General features: G+C 38.4%; 1 protein-coding gene and 1 pseudogene across 1 annotated transcript; both read right to left on the minus strand.

Annotated features, from left to right (window-relative positions):
• Positions 1-5,232: 5,232 nt before the first annotated feature.
• On the minus strand, positions 5,233-8,402 carry LOC131543247 (E3 ubiquitin-protein ligase RNF186-like). The gene has a single exon (XM_058780397.1). It carries the CDS (start codon positions 8,349-8,351, stop codon positions 7,743-7,745), a length of 609 nt encoding a protein of 202 aa, XP_058636380.1. The 5' UTR covers positions 8,352-8,402; the 3' UTR covers positions 5,233-7,742.
• A 1,318-nt stretch (positions 8,403-9,720) lies between these two features.
• Positions 9,721-12,435, minus strand: LOC131543246 (E3 ubiquitin-protein ligase RNF186-like; annotated as a pseudogene).
• Positions 12,436-17,483: the final 5,048 nt, after the last annotated feature.

The raw sequence follows: 17,483 nt of genomic DNA on the forward strand, positions 1-17,483 counted from the left end.
TTGTTTTGGTGATTTGAAATATCAACATTGGCTACCAGAAATCACTTACACCACCTTTAAGCAAGTTATTGAATCATTCACTCAACTGATTCACCAAATTGTTAATATTGTATTGTATAACAAACATCCCAGCCTCGCTCATTTTCAAAAGGACTCATTTAATAAAAGGGGCATTGTTCATTCAGTACGTCCAACCAATCGGTCTTTGTCAGACACGTGGTTTTGTTGTGTGTGACGTCACCGCGGCGCCATTTTGAGGTATCGCGCTACTGACTGAGAATTAAAGAGATTACAGGAGTAAAAGTAAATGAGATAACTCTAAGATAACTAATAAGATAAATATTTAGATACGACGTAAATATAACTCACAAACATGGAGAAGCAAAAGAAAATTGAGAAAAGGCCGTACCGAGATAAACTCGATAAAGATGCCAGGGACCATTATTTAGAGAAATTGTTATCCATTCAGAACATAGATTCATATGAGCTGACTGCAGTAAGTTGGAGTGCTGACCCCGCATTGCTACCTTCATCCTCATACTTAGACATTGTTAATTATCTTGTTTATGGTATAAGCGCATATACCAGTAAACAATTTAAAAACTATAAATCTCTGGAAGCCCACGGACATTTCTGTCGTGAGACTTACTATTGCAGCCTATCACACAACAAGAACGTACCATTTTATCACAGAATTATTTTTAAATGAACAACACAATTCTCCCAACAGAACACACCAGCAATGATACCTTACAAATGGCGGCTGCGCCCATAATGCACTTCGTGTTCCACGAGTGTGACGTCACCTGACAAAGACCGATGAAATGCTCCCTGTTGCTCCCAGGCTTGTATGTTGGTTCATCCCAGTGACTCGGATCTTTTGAATCAGTTCACTAAAACATTACCGTATTAACCCGAATAAGACGACCCTGATTATAAGACGACCCCCCTTTTTCCAGATGTACCTTTTGGAAAAAGGCTTTTTTTGAAAAAAACAAATCTTGTTTTTTTTCCCCTCTGTAAAACACATTTTTTCTTAAATTATTTTCATATTGCATATTTTTCCTATTTTAATTTTTGTTCTGAAAGTATGATAAATACTGGTAAAATGTACCAACAATGACACTGAAAAATATACACTTTTTGATATACCATAAAAATAACAGGTAGCCCATCTGAATTATATAACATTTAGTCTATCCATCTCATAGTAGAATCATGTCATGATTCGTGCCGTTGTAAGCTTTTCTTTTTCTTTTTTTTCACTCGCGATCTATACAACACACATTACATTACATATTTGATGACACGATCGTTTTATGCGTTTTTGGCACCACCTATTGTTGTGGGTGTATTATTGACATGTCAAAGTCTAGACCCTGAATATAAGACGACCGCGTTTTTTCAGATGTATTTCCAAGAAAAAAAACATTGTCTTACATTCGGGTCAATACGGTAATTCACAGAACCGTTTTTGCAGGTTACACCAGTAGGTGGCAGCTGTTGTGTTAGGAGTGAGTCATTGAAGGGTTGGTTCACCCAAAAATGAAAAATTCTGTCATTAATTGCTCACCCTCATGTTGTTCCAAACCCGTAAAACCTTCGTTCATCATCGGAACACAAATTAAGATATTTTTGATGGAATCTGAGAGGTGCTGAACGTAAACAACTCTGATTACGCTCAGCGAAAGCGCGCACATGCTGAACATAAACGCTCATTGCGTTGATTAAGTTCTGGGGTACTCTCCAAAATGGCAAAAGACAATAACTCGGGGGGGAGAAGAATTGCTGAATAAATTATATTTTTATTGTTTTCTTTGCACACAAAAATTATTCTCGTAGCTTCGTAAAATTACGGTTGAAACCCTGATGTCATATGGACTATTTTACCGATGTCCTTGCTACGTTTAATTCTGTGTGTTGATCATGGTAATATCCTTGCAGTCTATGGAGGGTCAGAGAGCTCTCAGATTCCATCAAAAATATCTTAATTTGTGTTCCGAACATGAACAAAGGTCTTACGGGTTCGGAACGACATGAGGGTGAGTAATTAATGACAGAATTTTCATTTTTGGGTTAACTATCCCTTTAAATCATTCACTCGAACGATTCGTCAAGTTGTTTTGTACAAACATCAGGGCCTTGCTCATATTCAAAACCGACTCATTCGGTAAATGCGGCGTGTTCGTTCAGTATTTCCAACCAATGAAATGTTACAACCCGAATTCCGGAAATGTTGGGACATTTTTTAAAATTTGAATAAAATGAAAACTAAAAGACTTTCAAATCGCATGAGCCAATATTTTATTCACAATAGAACATAGAGAACATAACAAATGTTTAAACTGAGAAATTTTACACTTTTATCCACTAAATGAGCTCATTTCAAATTTGATGCCTGCTACAGGTCTCAAAAAAGTTGGCACGGGGGCAACAAAGGGCTGAAAAAGCAAGAAATTTTGAAAAGATTCAGCTGGGAGAACATCTAGCAACTAATTAAGTTAATTGACATCAGGTCTGTAACATGATTAGCTATAAAAGGGATGTCTTAGAGAGGCAGAGTCTCAGAAGTAAAGATGGGCAGAGGCTCTCCAATCTGTGAAAGAGTGCATAAAAACATTGTGGAATACTTTAAAAACAACGTTCCTCAACGTCAAATTGCAAAGGCTTTGCAAATCTCATTATCTATAGTGCATAACATCATCAAAAGTTTCAGAGAAACTGGAGAAATCTCTGTGCGTAAGGGACAAGGCCGAAGACCTTTGTTGGATGCCCGTGGTTTTCGGGCCCTCAGACGACACTGCATCACTCATCGGCATGATTCTGTTATTGACATTACTAAATGGGCCCAGGAATACTTTCAGAAACCACTATCGGTAAACACAATCCGCCGTGCCATCTGCAGATGCCAATTAAAGCTCTATTATGCAAAAAGGAAGCTATATGTGAACATGGTCCAGAAGCGCCGTCGTGTCCTATGGGCCAAGGCTCATTTAAAATGGACTGTTTCAAAGTGGAAAAGTGTTCTATGGTCAGACGAGTCCAAATTTGACATTCTTGTTGGAAATCACAGACGCCGTGCTCTTCGGGCTAAAGAGGAGGGAGACCTTCCAGTGTGTTATCAGCGTTCAGTTCAAAAGCCAGCATCTCTGATGGTATGGGGTAGGGCTGTCGCCATAACCGCAATATTGCAATACCGTGCTTTTGACGAGCATAACCGCAGAGGAATGCAACAACCGCATCAACCGCGATATTTCAGTGTTTTCTTTTTCGTAAGGTTACGCCCTTCTTGTTTTACACTTTGTGCATATGTACTGAATATTAGTAATGATAACAAAGTGTACCATGCTGATTTGCACAGAGGCTCAGTAAATTTGCACTTAACAAGCCTAAACAGACTGCGTGAGAGAGAGAGATCGACTGATCGTGTGCGATTACCTGCGTCTGTCCTTCAGGCTGAGTCATGTATATTTGTGAAAACAGGTTGTCATGTCCAAGGAAAGCGAAATCTGTCTTGGCATCGACGTTCTGCTGGTCAGCTGAGCCTTTAAAAGTGGTGCTCAAAGTTAAAATGATTTAAAGTGTGTTTCATTACAAATCTCTGAATGAATCAGCGCTTTTGAACGTGTAGTTGAATGAACGGTTTAAAGACTCACTCAAAGACAGTCTCTTGCCGCCACCTTGTGGCGTAATAATGAAGCTGCACTGACTGACAGCCGTCTAGAACACGCAGGTGAAATATCAACAGAAAAAGTATCTTGTCAGTCAGATTCGAGGATCAGAACTAACTGTATATATATAGGCTAACAATATACTAATGATCTTATTGTCAGGTTTATGTTTTGTTATGTGGACCGTTATTTTGTCATTCTCTTCTGTTTACTTCACTTCCTGTTTCGACACGATTTAGTTTCAGTTTGATTGGTTTCTGAATATGAGAAGAGTCCGGTTGCTGAACTGGCCTGCCTGCAGTCCAGATCTTTCACCTATAGAGAACATTTGGTGCATAATTTAACGAAAAATACGACCACAAATTCTTTAGCAGCTGGAAACCTATATCAGGCAAGAATGGGACCAAATTCCAACACCAAAACTCCAGAAACTCATAACCTCAATGCCCAGACGTCTTCAAACTGTTTTGAAAAGAAGAGGAGATGCTACACCATGGTAAACATGCCCCCATCCCAACTATTTTGAGACCTGTAGCAGGCTTCAAATTTGAAATGAGCTCATTGTAAAATTTCTCAGTTTAAACATTTGTTATGTTATCTATGTTCTATTGTGAATATAGTATTGGCTCATGTGATTTGAAATTCTTTTAGTTTTCATTTTATTCAAATTTAAAAAATGTCCCAATATTTCCGGAATTCGGGTTGATAGTTGATAGTTCACGGTCGAATGCTATTGGCTCGAACAAGCTTTGAAGACAGAATAATAGTCAGGCGCTTCTAAAAGGACTTGAGCAAAAGACAAATGTGAATCAGTGGATGAACATAATGATAACGATTCGTTCAAAAACATCAAAATAATGATTTTATATTTTCAATGATACATTTTTGTTCATATTTACAGCAATTAATATCCTACCTTATGTAGCTCTGCCCCTTTTTATTTCCACAGCGTGAAGGTAAGGTCGTAATTATATTTGGTCTATGTGACATATTGACAAATCATAAACTTTGTCACATGCAGTGTGACAAAAAAAATGCAATCATTTGTTAAATAAAATATGTTCTGTAAACAAAATGTTAGGGTTCGGGTCTACAGTGTGTGCAGAATTATTAGGCAAGTTGATATTCTGGTCATATTTTTTTTCCAAGAACATTTTACCAATTCCAAACCACATCAATCTTAGTAACTACTATCAATTTTGTATTTAATCATTTATAAGTGATATATAATTGCCCATGAAGGCTGAAAGTTAAAAACTCCTTATTTCAGGTGTGCAGAATTATTAGGCAGGTTTTATTGGCTTTATGGACAGATAAGTTGAGAGTGACTCTTGAAGGACCAGCATTACATCCTCTTGTGCCACAGTTTGAAGAACTTATCTTCCAGAATCTGGCAGTAAGTTTTAGGAGCTCATTTTTAATCAATCCTGCAAGACAGACTTTTCAGGATAGGAGATGAACTAAAATGAGCTCCCAAAACTTACTGCCAGATTCTGGAAGATAAATTCTTCAAACAGTGGTAAAAGAGGATGTGATGCTGGTCCTTCAAGAGTCACTCTCAACTTATCTGTCCATAAATCCTATACAAAATCAGTCTTCATGTATTTCACAACACTTCAGCATATTATTCTTATTAAGTGAGGGCCATTTTAAAGAATTTTTTACTCAAGCAAGGTCTCTGAGAACCTGACACCTTGTAATTCTGGAGACTCCAGGAAGGTTGCAGTTCTGGAAAATGGTGGCGCTGGAGACTAAATGGTTCCTGATGGTTTCTCACCTAATTCTTCACCTTAATTCTTAATTCTTTTGCAGTTAACATGTGTCTTTTCCTCTCCACCTGTTTTTTCTGACCTTGCTGACCCAATGAGCATTTCGCTGCCCAGTGGTCATGCCTTAACTTTGCTAATTCTATTATTGCATTAGTATTGCTTCTCATGGGCATTTAATAATTTTTTAAAACTTTTATTCTTGAGTTCAATCTCTTTTTTGGCTCATTTTATCTGTAAAGGAAAACCTGCCTAATAATTCTGCACACCTGAAATAAGAAGTTTCTGACTATCAGCCTTCATGGACAATTATATATCACTTATAAATTATTAAATACAAAATCAATAGTAGTTATTAAGATTGATGTGGTTTGGAATTGGTAAAATGTTCTTGGAAAAAAAATATGACCAGAATATCAACTTGCCTAATAATTCTGCACACACTGTATACATAAATTAAAGTGCCCCTATTATGGATTTTTGAAAATTACCTTTCATGCAGTGTGTAACAGAGCTCTAAGTGAATGAAAACATCCTGCAAAGGTTTAAATCTTAAAGTGCACTGTGTTTAAAGTTATCTCTAAAAAGAAAGAGTCGACTCTGAATCAGTGAAACGAGTCGTTAAACAAATCCTAAGCAGTTTCATGTTGAGGTCAACATGAAACATTAGCATAATGCCCCCCCACTTGTTGGTCTTTTCTCGTTGGTCTGAATGAAAATGCAAATTCATTCTTTGCCACTAGGTGCCGCTTTTGGAGCGGTTAAAAATAGCTGTTTCCCCTGTAAGGCTGTACACAGAGCAGCACTGGGCTGCTGCTTTATCAGGCGTTACAGGCATGATGAAATGAAAATGAGACCAATCGACCAATCACGCAGATTAGCGTCAGGCAAAGGAGGGGTTTGGAAAAATGAATCATTGAGCGATTCGTTTGGGAGTCGTTGAGCAAATAAGGTAAAAATAAATGCATATTATAAGAAAATGAAAGTGTTTTTTTTTTTTTTTTTGACCTTACATGCACGTTAACCTGTTGTTGGGGTCTCCCAAAATCAAAATATGAACCTTTCATAACCCATAATAGGGGCACTTTAATAAAAATAGTAAAAATATTAACGTTTTCAGTCAGCTGAATTGGTAAATTTATAAAGTAGCCTACTGCACATCTGTATGTCGTGCAATCAAAACTGCTCACAGATGTATTCATGTGCATCATCCACAAGAGGGACTCATTACCTCATTATCCTTTTTCATGAAAAAAGCCCATGCTGGGCAGTCAACATGATTGTTTTTTGTTTTGTTTTGTTTTTTTCTTCAAATTAAACAACAATGCTTTCTTTTTCTAAAACAAAATGCTGCAGGCCTATATATTATATTTTCATGTTTGCATACAAAACAACATACTGTACAAAAAGTTAGAGAACAGAGAATACCATCCTTTAGAATATTGACATAACAGTTAAGGACAGGAATAATTGTAGGACTACACACTCCAATATGAAAATCAGTGGCGTGCACAGACCTCCGGAGGGGCAGGGGCAAAATGTGTGTTGGGGGGGTGGGGGTTGTATGGGTTTGGTCCCCCTCAGCTAGGGGTGGGCGATATGGCAAAAATATCACGATTTTTTTTTTTTGAAATATCACGATTCACAATATTATCACAATTCTTTGTCATGTTGGATTTTCTATTTTGCAAGTTGTTTGAGCATTACAGCCAAACTAATTTCCCTATTATAAAGACAAAGCCTTTCAAGGTAACAAAATATAAAAAAGTATGGCGGATATTTAGGACCGCAAGGGCACTTTACCGTCGGACCTCAAAGGGGCAGGGGCTCGAGCCAATTCAATAAAATATTAAACCAAATATCATCTCCATGACACTAGTGTGGGGCTATTTTCAGAACTATCTTCACCATTTAAAAAAAAAAATTGGGTTTAAGCAAGTAATATCAAAAGTAAATAAACGGTTCATTTGTAATGGATGTTCAATATGAAGTCATTACATATAATTTATCACATTAACTATGAACTTGTTTCTCTAACATTTGTCAGCCAGGTTCCACAATACTTTTTGTCTTTACTTTGAACCATATATCTACTATTGTATAATTTAAAAACCTAAACTTTGTATACTATAAAATATTTTGCAATGACTTTAATACAGTTTATGTGTCCAAATGTCAGGGCAACTGTAGATTTTAGATATAATCAAAATTATCTATTTATAATGATCTAAATGTTGTAATTTAAAAAATGCAGGGACAGAATAAATATATTAATGTAACAGGATACACCCATGTCCTTAATCTCTCAATTATGAAAAAGGCTTGGCCCAAACACAACCCCAATCACACAAGTCAGCACAAACATAATCCAGAAGATGACAGCCAGAACCTGAACGCACATCAGGGTCTTCTTGTGTCTCCCCAGAACCTCAATCTCTCGTTGCAGCACCCTAGGTGGGTTTACCATTTCTATGCCTTCACCCATCTGCTCCACCCTCAGACTAACAGTGGGCAGGATTATGAATCGGGTATCCCTCTCCCCCAGAGATAGCACCAAGCGCTGGGTCACCGTGGCCAGCCGGGCAGACACCGACGCAGGCAGACGGTAGGCTATGGGAGGCAGCTGGGCGAGAATCCGTGAGTTGCAGGGGAGAGAGTATGCATCGCCACCTTGTAGCGGGGTGGAGTGGCGGCACAGGGGGCAGGAGATTGAGGGGGCGCTGTTGGGGTCGGGCGGGTGCAAAGGAGTGAGCTGGATTTTGCGAAGACATTCCGTGCAGAATACGTGAAGGCATTCCAGCATGCGTGGGAGTTTGGAGTCCTGGTCGTACTCCTGATAGCAAACTGGACACTCCACCTCAGGAGACTCTGAAGGCACCTCAGTTTGTGCAGGCATTGGCCGAGTCTCTGACATGATGGAGGAAATTGAGATGCCACAGAGAATATGGCTTTTAATCTTCAGTATAGGGACTCCCAGAGTCGTGCTCTTCTGAAGTACCCTAGAAAAAAAAGGTTGATCATGCTTAATCAAGTCTCATCTAGGAAACAGTGATGACACAGATGGCCACAAAGATGAGATTAAGGCATTTGCATTATTTCAAAGGAACAGTTCACACAAAAAAATGAAAATGTACTGAAAACATACTCTCCCACAAGCCATCAATGATGTAGATGAGTTTGTTTCTTCATCAGAACAGATTATGGAAAAATATCTTTATATGCATATTTATATGCAAAAATGGTCAAACTTGGAATATTTGTTCAACCGTTATCTGCTATTACATCACTTGCTCACCAATGGATCCTCTGCAATGAATGGGTGCCATCAGAATGAGAGTCCAAACAGCTGAGAAAAACATCACAATAATCACTTAATCATCTTAAGTGAAAAGCTGTGTGTTTGTAATAAATAAATATATCAAGGTGTCTTCACTTTAAAGCATCTTCTGGCCAAAATACAGTCCATAATCCATAATAACGCTTCCTGAAGACTGTTGTCCTCTCACATCAAAATCAACAGGCATATTTATTTAGAACTGTTTTTGCTTGTAAAAGGTGCTTGATCTGTGCATATTTCTCTCCTGATTCAGACAAGACAACTTTTTCACTGGAGAAACCAATATTATGGATAAGGAAGTCTTATTTTAGCTGCTTAATGATAAAAATGTCTTAATTTATTTCTTAATGACAAACACACAGCTTTTCACTAAACAAGATGTTGACTCATGTCATGTGAAGTACTTGTGATGTTTTTATCAGCTGTTTGAAATCTCATTCTGACGGCACCCATTCACTACAGATGATCCATTTGTTGAGCAAATGATGCCAAAGGAAATAAATGTTCAACACAAATTCCAACTTTTCAGTGCTTAACCATTTTGCATATAAACATACATAGAATGACAAAACACTACTTTGTATTTGCCAGATCCTGCTTAATCAGGTCTCATCTAGTTTGTAAGTGGAACTGGTCCAGTTTCACAAGCTACTCTTGCACTTCCTGTGTATGAAATCATTAAAATATTGAGAAACTGGGTCTTGGCACAACACCAAAATATTAACAAAAACTCCCTGAAAAGTTAGATGGACCTCGTGATAATGAGTAAATGTATATACAGTATGTCTACACCTTCATATAAAATGAGCCACCTTTGGCTGGTAAACAACAATTTTATGATGATTTCATCAGATTTGGCTTTCATCTGCTCGTGTTTTTAGTCTCAAAATTATCTATTTATAATGATCTAAATGTTGTAATTTAAAAAATGCAGGGACAGAATAAATATATTAATGTAACAGGATACACCCATGTCCTTAATCTCTCAATTATGAAAAAGGCTTGGCCCAAACACAACCCCAATCACACAAGTCAGCACAAACATAATCCAGAAGATGACAGCCAGAACCTGAACGCACATCAGGGTCTTCTTGTGTCTCCCAGAACCTCAATCTCTCGTTGCAGCACCCTAGGTGGGTTTACCATTTCTATGCCTTCACCCATCTGCTCCACCCTCAGACTAACAGTGGGCAGGATTATGAATCGGGTATCCCTCTCCCCCAGAGATAGCACCAAGCGCTGGGTCACCGTGGCCAGCCGGGCAGACACCGACGCAGGCAGACGGTAGGCTATGGGAGGCAGCTGGGCGAGAATCCGTGAGTTGCAGGGAGAGAGTATGCATCGCCACCTTGTAGCGGGGTGGAGTGGCGGCACAGGGGGCAGGAGATTGAGGGGGCGCTGTTGGGGTCGGGCGGGTGCAAAGGAGTGAGCTGGATTTTGCGAAGACATTCCGTGCAGAATACGTGAAGGCATTCCAGCATGCGTGGGAGTTTGGAGTCCTGGTCGTACTCCTGATAGCAAACTGGACACTCCACCTCAGGAGACTCTGAAGGCACCTCAGTTTGTGCAGGCATTGGCCGAGTCTCTGACATGATGGAGGAAATTGAGATGCCACAGAGAATATGGCTTTTAATCTTCAGTATAGGGACTCCCAGAGTCGTGCTCTTCTGAAGTACCCTAGAAAAAAAAAAGGTTGATCATGCTTAATCAAGTCTCATCTAGGAAACAGTGATGACACAGATGGCCACAAAGATGAGATTAAGGCATTTGCATTATTTCAAAGGAACAGTTCACACAAAAAAATGAAAATGTACTGAAAACATACTCTCCCACAAGCCATCAATGATGTAGATGAGTTTGTTTCTTCATCAGAACAGATTATGGAAAAATATCTTTATATGCATATTTATATGCAAAAATGGTCAAACTTGGAATATTTGTTCAACCGTTATCTGCTATTACATCACTTGCTCACCAATGGATCCTCTGCAATGAATGGGTGCCATCAGAATGAGAGTCCAAACAGCTGAGAAAAACATCACAATAATCACTTAATCATCTTAAGTGAAAAGCTGTGTGTTTGTAATAAATAAATATATCAAGGTGTCTTCACTTTAAAGCATCTTCTGGCCAAAATACAGTCCATAATCCATAATAACGCTTCCTGAAGACTGTTGTCCTCTCACATCAAAATCAACAGGCATATTTATTTAGAACTGTTTTTGCTTGTAAAAGGTGCTTGATCTGTGCATATTTCTCTCCTGATTCAGACAAGACAACTTTTTCACTGGAGAAACCAATATTATGGATAAGGAAGTCTTATTTTAGCTGCTTAATGATAAAAATGTCTTAATTTATTTCTTAATGACAAACACACAGCTTTTCACTAAACAAGATGTTGACTCATGTCATGTGAAGTACTTGTGATGTTTTTATCAGCTGTTTGAAATCTCATTCTGACGGCACCCATTCACTACAGATGATCCATTTGTTGAGCAAATGATGCCAAAGGAAATAAATGTTCAACACAAATTCCAACTTTTCAGTGCTTAACCATTTTGCATATAAACATACATAGAATGACAAAACACTACTTTGTATTTGCCAGATCCTGCTTAATCAGGTCTCATCTAGTTTGTAAGTGGAACTGGTCCAGTTTCACAAGCTACTCTTGCACTTCCTGTGTATGAAATCATTAAAATATTGAGAAACTGGGTCTTGGCACAACACCAAAATATTAACAAAAACTCCCTGAAAAGTTAGATGGACCTCGTGATAATGAGTAAATGTATATACAGTATGTCTACACCTTCATATAAAATGAGCCACCTTTGGCTGGTAAACAACAATTTTATGATGATTTCATCAGATTTGGCTTTCATCTGCTCGTGTTTTTAGTCTCAAAAGCTTTGCATTAACAATTTTCATTAATTGGGCAAGAAATATGTACACATTTATGATAACTGCACATACAAAAAAGGGCCAAATACAGCAAGGTTTATTAAGACCGTTTACTTCCAATAAACCCTGCTGTCTATTTTCTTATTAGTGTTTCAATCCAACTCTCAAGTGGGCATAGTCAAAGCAACCATCACTCACAGGAGGGGCTGCCTAGCGATGCAGGTCTCTGCAGAATTAGTGACAATATTTAAGAGTGCAAACTTGGACTTTAACATTTATTAAAATATAAGCACTGCAGATCTTAATATGCAAAATTGTTTATTTGTATGTTATTATCATTTGTAGTGTCAATTTGAAAATGTAACTGAAATATGCTACATAACATTAAACAAAGCCACTTAACATCTGGTCATGCGAGTTACACAATGATATCATTGTTTTCAGAAAGAATGCATGTAGTTACACTGTGAAAATCTTTCATAAACAATCTACACATTAATATTTATTTACAAACTGGCAAGGAAATAGAAAGGACAAGTGCATATATTCATAAATCTTGGAACTCTTTGTATGTGGAGTTTTATTTGCATACGACGGCTTATCACTGCTGTCATTCAGAGAACCAGAGCTGAGTGTTCTATTAACGCCACAGTTTATAGTGCATGAAAGAAGGTTGAAAGATTCACTCACCGTTCCAGTCCTTCTGTTTTTTTTTTTCAGGGTGAAATGGTCTGTGCCCTTTCAAACGTGAGCGCCGGGTCCATGCCAGGTCAGTTTAAAGTCACAGATGAGAAGTTTGGGGGGGGGGAAAACAGTTGAGCTCTGTCACCGTTTAACACGGTCTGTTTATACCCTGCACGTGCATGTTTTTGTACATTTACCTCTGTCTCTTTCTCTCTGTCTCTTCCCTCCCCTGATGCCATGCTTTGTATGGCTGGGGTGGGAGCTGCTTTCACTGACATTTATTATCAAGAGATGGCTTGGTTACTAGGAGAGGGAACAGCACAAGGGCTATTGTTGCTACAGAATGCTTTCATAGATGTGTCTCACTGCACTGTTATTTAACTTGTTAATTAGGCAAAATTTGACTTTTACACAATTTGACTTTTTAATTTGATGCAGTGATGTGTAAAACTTCATGTACATGGCTAACTAAATCTAAAAATTCTAAATAAATAGTCCAGGTGATATGTGAAAATAATCTTCACTTTTTCATAAAAGCATGAAACTTGGTGCACTTGTATAGTTTAAACATTTTCAGAAATGGAGCCATCACAAAAACACCTCGTGGTTGCCATGGCGACCATTTTACTTTCCACCATAACCAAATGTATTTTGTGTCATATCTCCTGACCTAAATATGATAACACAAAAAAGGTGATGTCTACCCATAAACTGTTCAGGTGAAGAGTTAATGGTGAAATCAGCAATATGAGAAGCAAATCACAGTATCACAGCATTTACAAAGGTCCATATTATTTCTATTAATTTTTCCGGTGGAATAATATATGTGTGTAGGGTGTGGTGCGAGTGCGGGCGGATGGTGACAAGCATGGTCAGGTTGTGGGTCCAATAACCAAGACCATTTCAGCTCGGTCCAGTATACGCTGAGCAATGTAGTCAATCACGCTTCCACTGATTGACAGCTGTAGAGATTATATTAAAGTGAGCGCTCTTTGCTTGCTTTCTGTATTTAATCTATTCACAATTTGAATAAAAGTTTTAATAAATGAGTTTTGTCTACCTCATGTAGGAGATGTAACGCAGGTGCGGTTCGGGTCCCAGTTTTTATGTCAAATGGGTTGGGTATGGGATTAAATTAGTGTTGCTGTCAGATAATGTGTCGGGTGTTCTGTTAATTACTGTGATTGTGGGAAGATCATTTCACCAGCCAGGAAAGGTGAACGAAAATGCCTCTCTGTGATGTTACCACGAGGCATCGCTTACTTACAGATCTCAGGCTTCTGGAGGGGATGAAGATTCGTATGACTGAGTGGAAGTTGGAGGGTGCTGAGCCTGTGGCTGTTCTGTACGCAAACATCAGTGTCTTGAACTTGATGCGAGCCGCAACCGGTAGCCAGTGCAGGGAGATAAAGAGAGGTGTGACACGGGCCCTTTTGGGCTCATGGAAGATCAGTCATGCTGCTGCATTCTGAAACATTTGTCGAGGTTTGATTGCGCATGATGGAAGTCCAGCTAGAAGAGTACTGAAATAGTCCAGCCTAGAAATGACAAGGGCCTGGGCAAGAAGTTGTGCAGCATGCTCTGTTTGGAAGGGCCTGATCCTCCTGATGTTGTGCAATGCAAACCTGCCTGATCGAGCTGTCTTTACAATATGATCCTTGAAGGTCAGCTGGTCACCAAAGAATAATTTTTGATGAACCTAGCAGGATGATGAAGTCGTGCTGTAGAGTCGGAGTGGCAGGCAAGATGAGAAGCTCAGTCTTTGCCAGGTTGAGCTGCAGGTGATGATCCTTGATCCATGCCGAGATGTTTGACAGGCAGCCTGAGATCCGTGCAGCTACTATTGGATTGAATGATAGAGCTGTGTGTCATCAGTATAACAATGGTAGGAGAAACCATGTGCTTGTATAATGGGTCCCAGTGATATAGTGTATATGGTGAAGAGGAGGGGTCCAAAACCGATCCCCGAGGAAACCCTGTGACCAGTTGATGTTCTTTGGATACCTCTCCTACCCAGAAAACCCTTGAAAGACCAACCTGTGAGATGAGATTCAAACCAGTGGAGTGCAGATCCGGTGATGGTAGACAGGACAATCTGATGATTCATAGTGTCAAAAGTGGCAGGTAGATCCAGCAGAATAAGAACTGTTGATTTGGAATCAGCTTTCGCAATCTGCAGGGCTATAGTGACCGACAGTAAAGCAGTCTCAGTTGAAGGGCCGCTTCTGAAACCTGAGTGATTAAAGTTCAGTTGGTCTTTCTGTGAAAGAAATAATTTAACTGTGTCTATAAAATGTGTGAACCAAATGGTCCATGCCATTAGAATAACAAAGGACCAGCATTCCTCAGGAATGTCTTGTAGATTGCAGGATCTCCACTGGGAAGGTCCTAACAGTATCTGTTGTTTCTAGCCCTTTTGTCTTCAGGTATAAAATTATATCCCACAGACAGAACTTTGGATTAAGATTGTTTGAAGGAAGACATGCTAACATCGCTATTGAAGAACTGCTTCACTGCCATCTTCAATAAATTATTTTCCCAAAAAAAATGTTGGTCAAGCCTACTTAATTTTTTGTATTAGAGAAATCTAGTACATTGGTGAGCCACCCAAAAGACTGCTCGGCAAAAATACAGTAAATATGATGATACATGGGGCAACATTTTAGGTTAGAAGGGGTAGTATGCACTGGCCTGTCTAGACAGATATTGTCTTGACAAGAAGTTAAAGGGGATCATAAAGTGTCAGTTGTTGTATTTTCATCCAGAGATGAGAAGTGGGTGGGTGAGGGAAGAGAGGATGACAGAGGAAAGATGGAAGTGTGAAAGGGAGCGTAGGTTTTGCCTAAAAGTAACTGGTAGAGGAATTGGTTTCACACAGGTAGTAATATGTAGGTTAAATGTAATAAAGAAATGATCAGAGATGTCTAGAGGTTTTACCAAATGTTGTCTGTGATACAACTGCATGTGTAAATTAAGTCAAGCTGGTTGCCTGATTTGTTAGTGCTTGTGGTGGTAAGCCATTTGAGATCGAATGAAGCTAGGAGTGGAAGAGGAAGTCTGCAGTGTAAGGCTTCTCCAGATGGATTTTGAAGTCACCAGAGACTACAAGTGGACTGCCATCCACAGAGAACGAGGACAGCAGCCCATACAGCTCCTCTATAAAGGTGCCCAGTTGACCAGGAAGGCGATAAATCATTACAATATGGAGTTTAACAGGAGCTGTTACCATAATTGCATGAAACTCAAAATAATTTGTATTGCATAGGGAAGAGTGGGTTGAGTATTTCCAATTATTAGAAATGAGAAGACCAGTACCCTTCCAACCTGACAGGAGGGGTTGTGAGAGAAAGGGAAGTTGTTAGAGAGAACAGCAGGAGTTGCGGAGTCTTCTGGACGAATCCAGGTCTCAGTCAAGCCAAAGATACTAAGAGTAGACTGAGAAGTAATGGCCAGAATGAAGTTTGTTGACAGCTGACTGACAATTCCAGACACCCACAGAAAATGACAGAGGTGCCGCAGAAGACGTGCAGATAGGACACAATTTAGCAAGATTTTGTTGCCATCTCCATGTGATGTTAGAGCGTTGTTGAGAGAGAACAAGAATGTGTTGGAAACACACTACCACCTACCTGACTCTGCCTAAGAGGTATAGAAAAATACACTTACCTGAGATTATTATTTTTTTTATATCTCTGAAATATATGATAGTATTCTTGAAAACAATCTTTTAATGTATTTTTGAATAAAATATTAGTTAATTATCAAAGAAAGGATAAATTAATAGAAATAATATGGACTTTTGTAAATGCTGTGATACTGTGATTTCCTTCTCATATTGCTGATTTCACCATTAACGTTTCACCTGAACATTTTATGTTGCTGTATATGGTATCATTGTAATCATTGGCCATCAAAACACAGGGGTAGGCATAACCTTTTCTGTGTTATCATGTTTGGTTCAGGAGATATGACACAAAATACATAATTTGGTTATGGTGGAAAGTAAAATGGTCACCATGGCAACCACAAGGTGTTTTTGCAATGGCTCCATTTCTGAAAATGTTCAGGGCCCAAACCTGTACAATTGTACCATGTTTCATGTTTTTATGAAAAAGTGAACATATCACCTCAAATTTTGCACATATCACCTGGACTATAAACGTTAACTGAAAAAATTAAATATGAAAACTTGAATTTCAGCTCGTTACAAAGGCAACATTTCTCATTTTCATTTAGTTTAGCTTTAAGTATCAAAAGAAATGAAACATAATTTAAAAAATAAAAACAAATAAAACATACAACAAAATTACTAAAACTTTAACTAAAATTTTAAATGAAAACAAAAATATATTAAAAAAATTAATAGTATTTTAATAATCATTAAATAACTACATACCATAAAATTCATGTGTCAAAAATAAAGCAATATAATTTAATTAAAATTCTCCCAAAAATGAAAATTCTGTCATGGCTTTTTTTTTTTATTATTCTAAAGAAGATATGAAAAATCTTCCAGTGGTTTTTGTCTTTTTGTCTGTCTTTTTGACCTTCTTAAAAATATCATTCTTTTCTCAGAAAAAAAAGTCAATAACAGTCACAAGTTAGAACATCATGAGGGTAATTATTGGCTGAACTATTCTTTTAAGCATGAAAGAACATGGTACCATCATGCCAAAATGAAAAGAGGAAAGTTTATGAGTCTGGAAAGCCATTTAAAATTCAGTTCTTAATACTGTTCAAATACAGTTTGGCCCTTATTACACTCACAAACAGAGAAAAAAGACAAAACATTTAATAGAATGACGCACGGTATCTGGCACTGAAATGACAACTGTAACATGATCCATGGAAAATCCATGGGACACAACCGACTGGCTTTTTGGTATTGTTGCATACTGTAAGTAAATGATTAAGAGCTGTTTGTTTTATTTATAAGTCGCGAGACTGTGGTCATGGGTCATGTTTTGTAGTGAGTGTTTAACAGCACGTTGAACATGGCTGGCAGCGACATCTTCAGCCAACCTTTTTTTCCTGTCATTGTCGACTTAATTCCTCAACTTCCTCTTGTTTCGTCTTGTTCACGTATAAAACATCAGGACTCCTCGTTCATGATTTACTGGGTAG

This window comes from Onychostoma macrolepis, chromosome 07 (genome assembly GCF_012432095.1).
Source record: "Onychostoma macrolepis isolate SWU-2019 chromosome 07, ASM1243209v1, whole genome shotgun sequence".
NCBI classification, from domain to species: domain Eukaryota; kingdom Metazoa; phylum Chordata; class Actinopteri; order Cypriniformes; family Cyprinidae; genus Onychostoma; species Onychostoma macrolepis.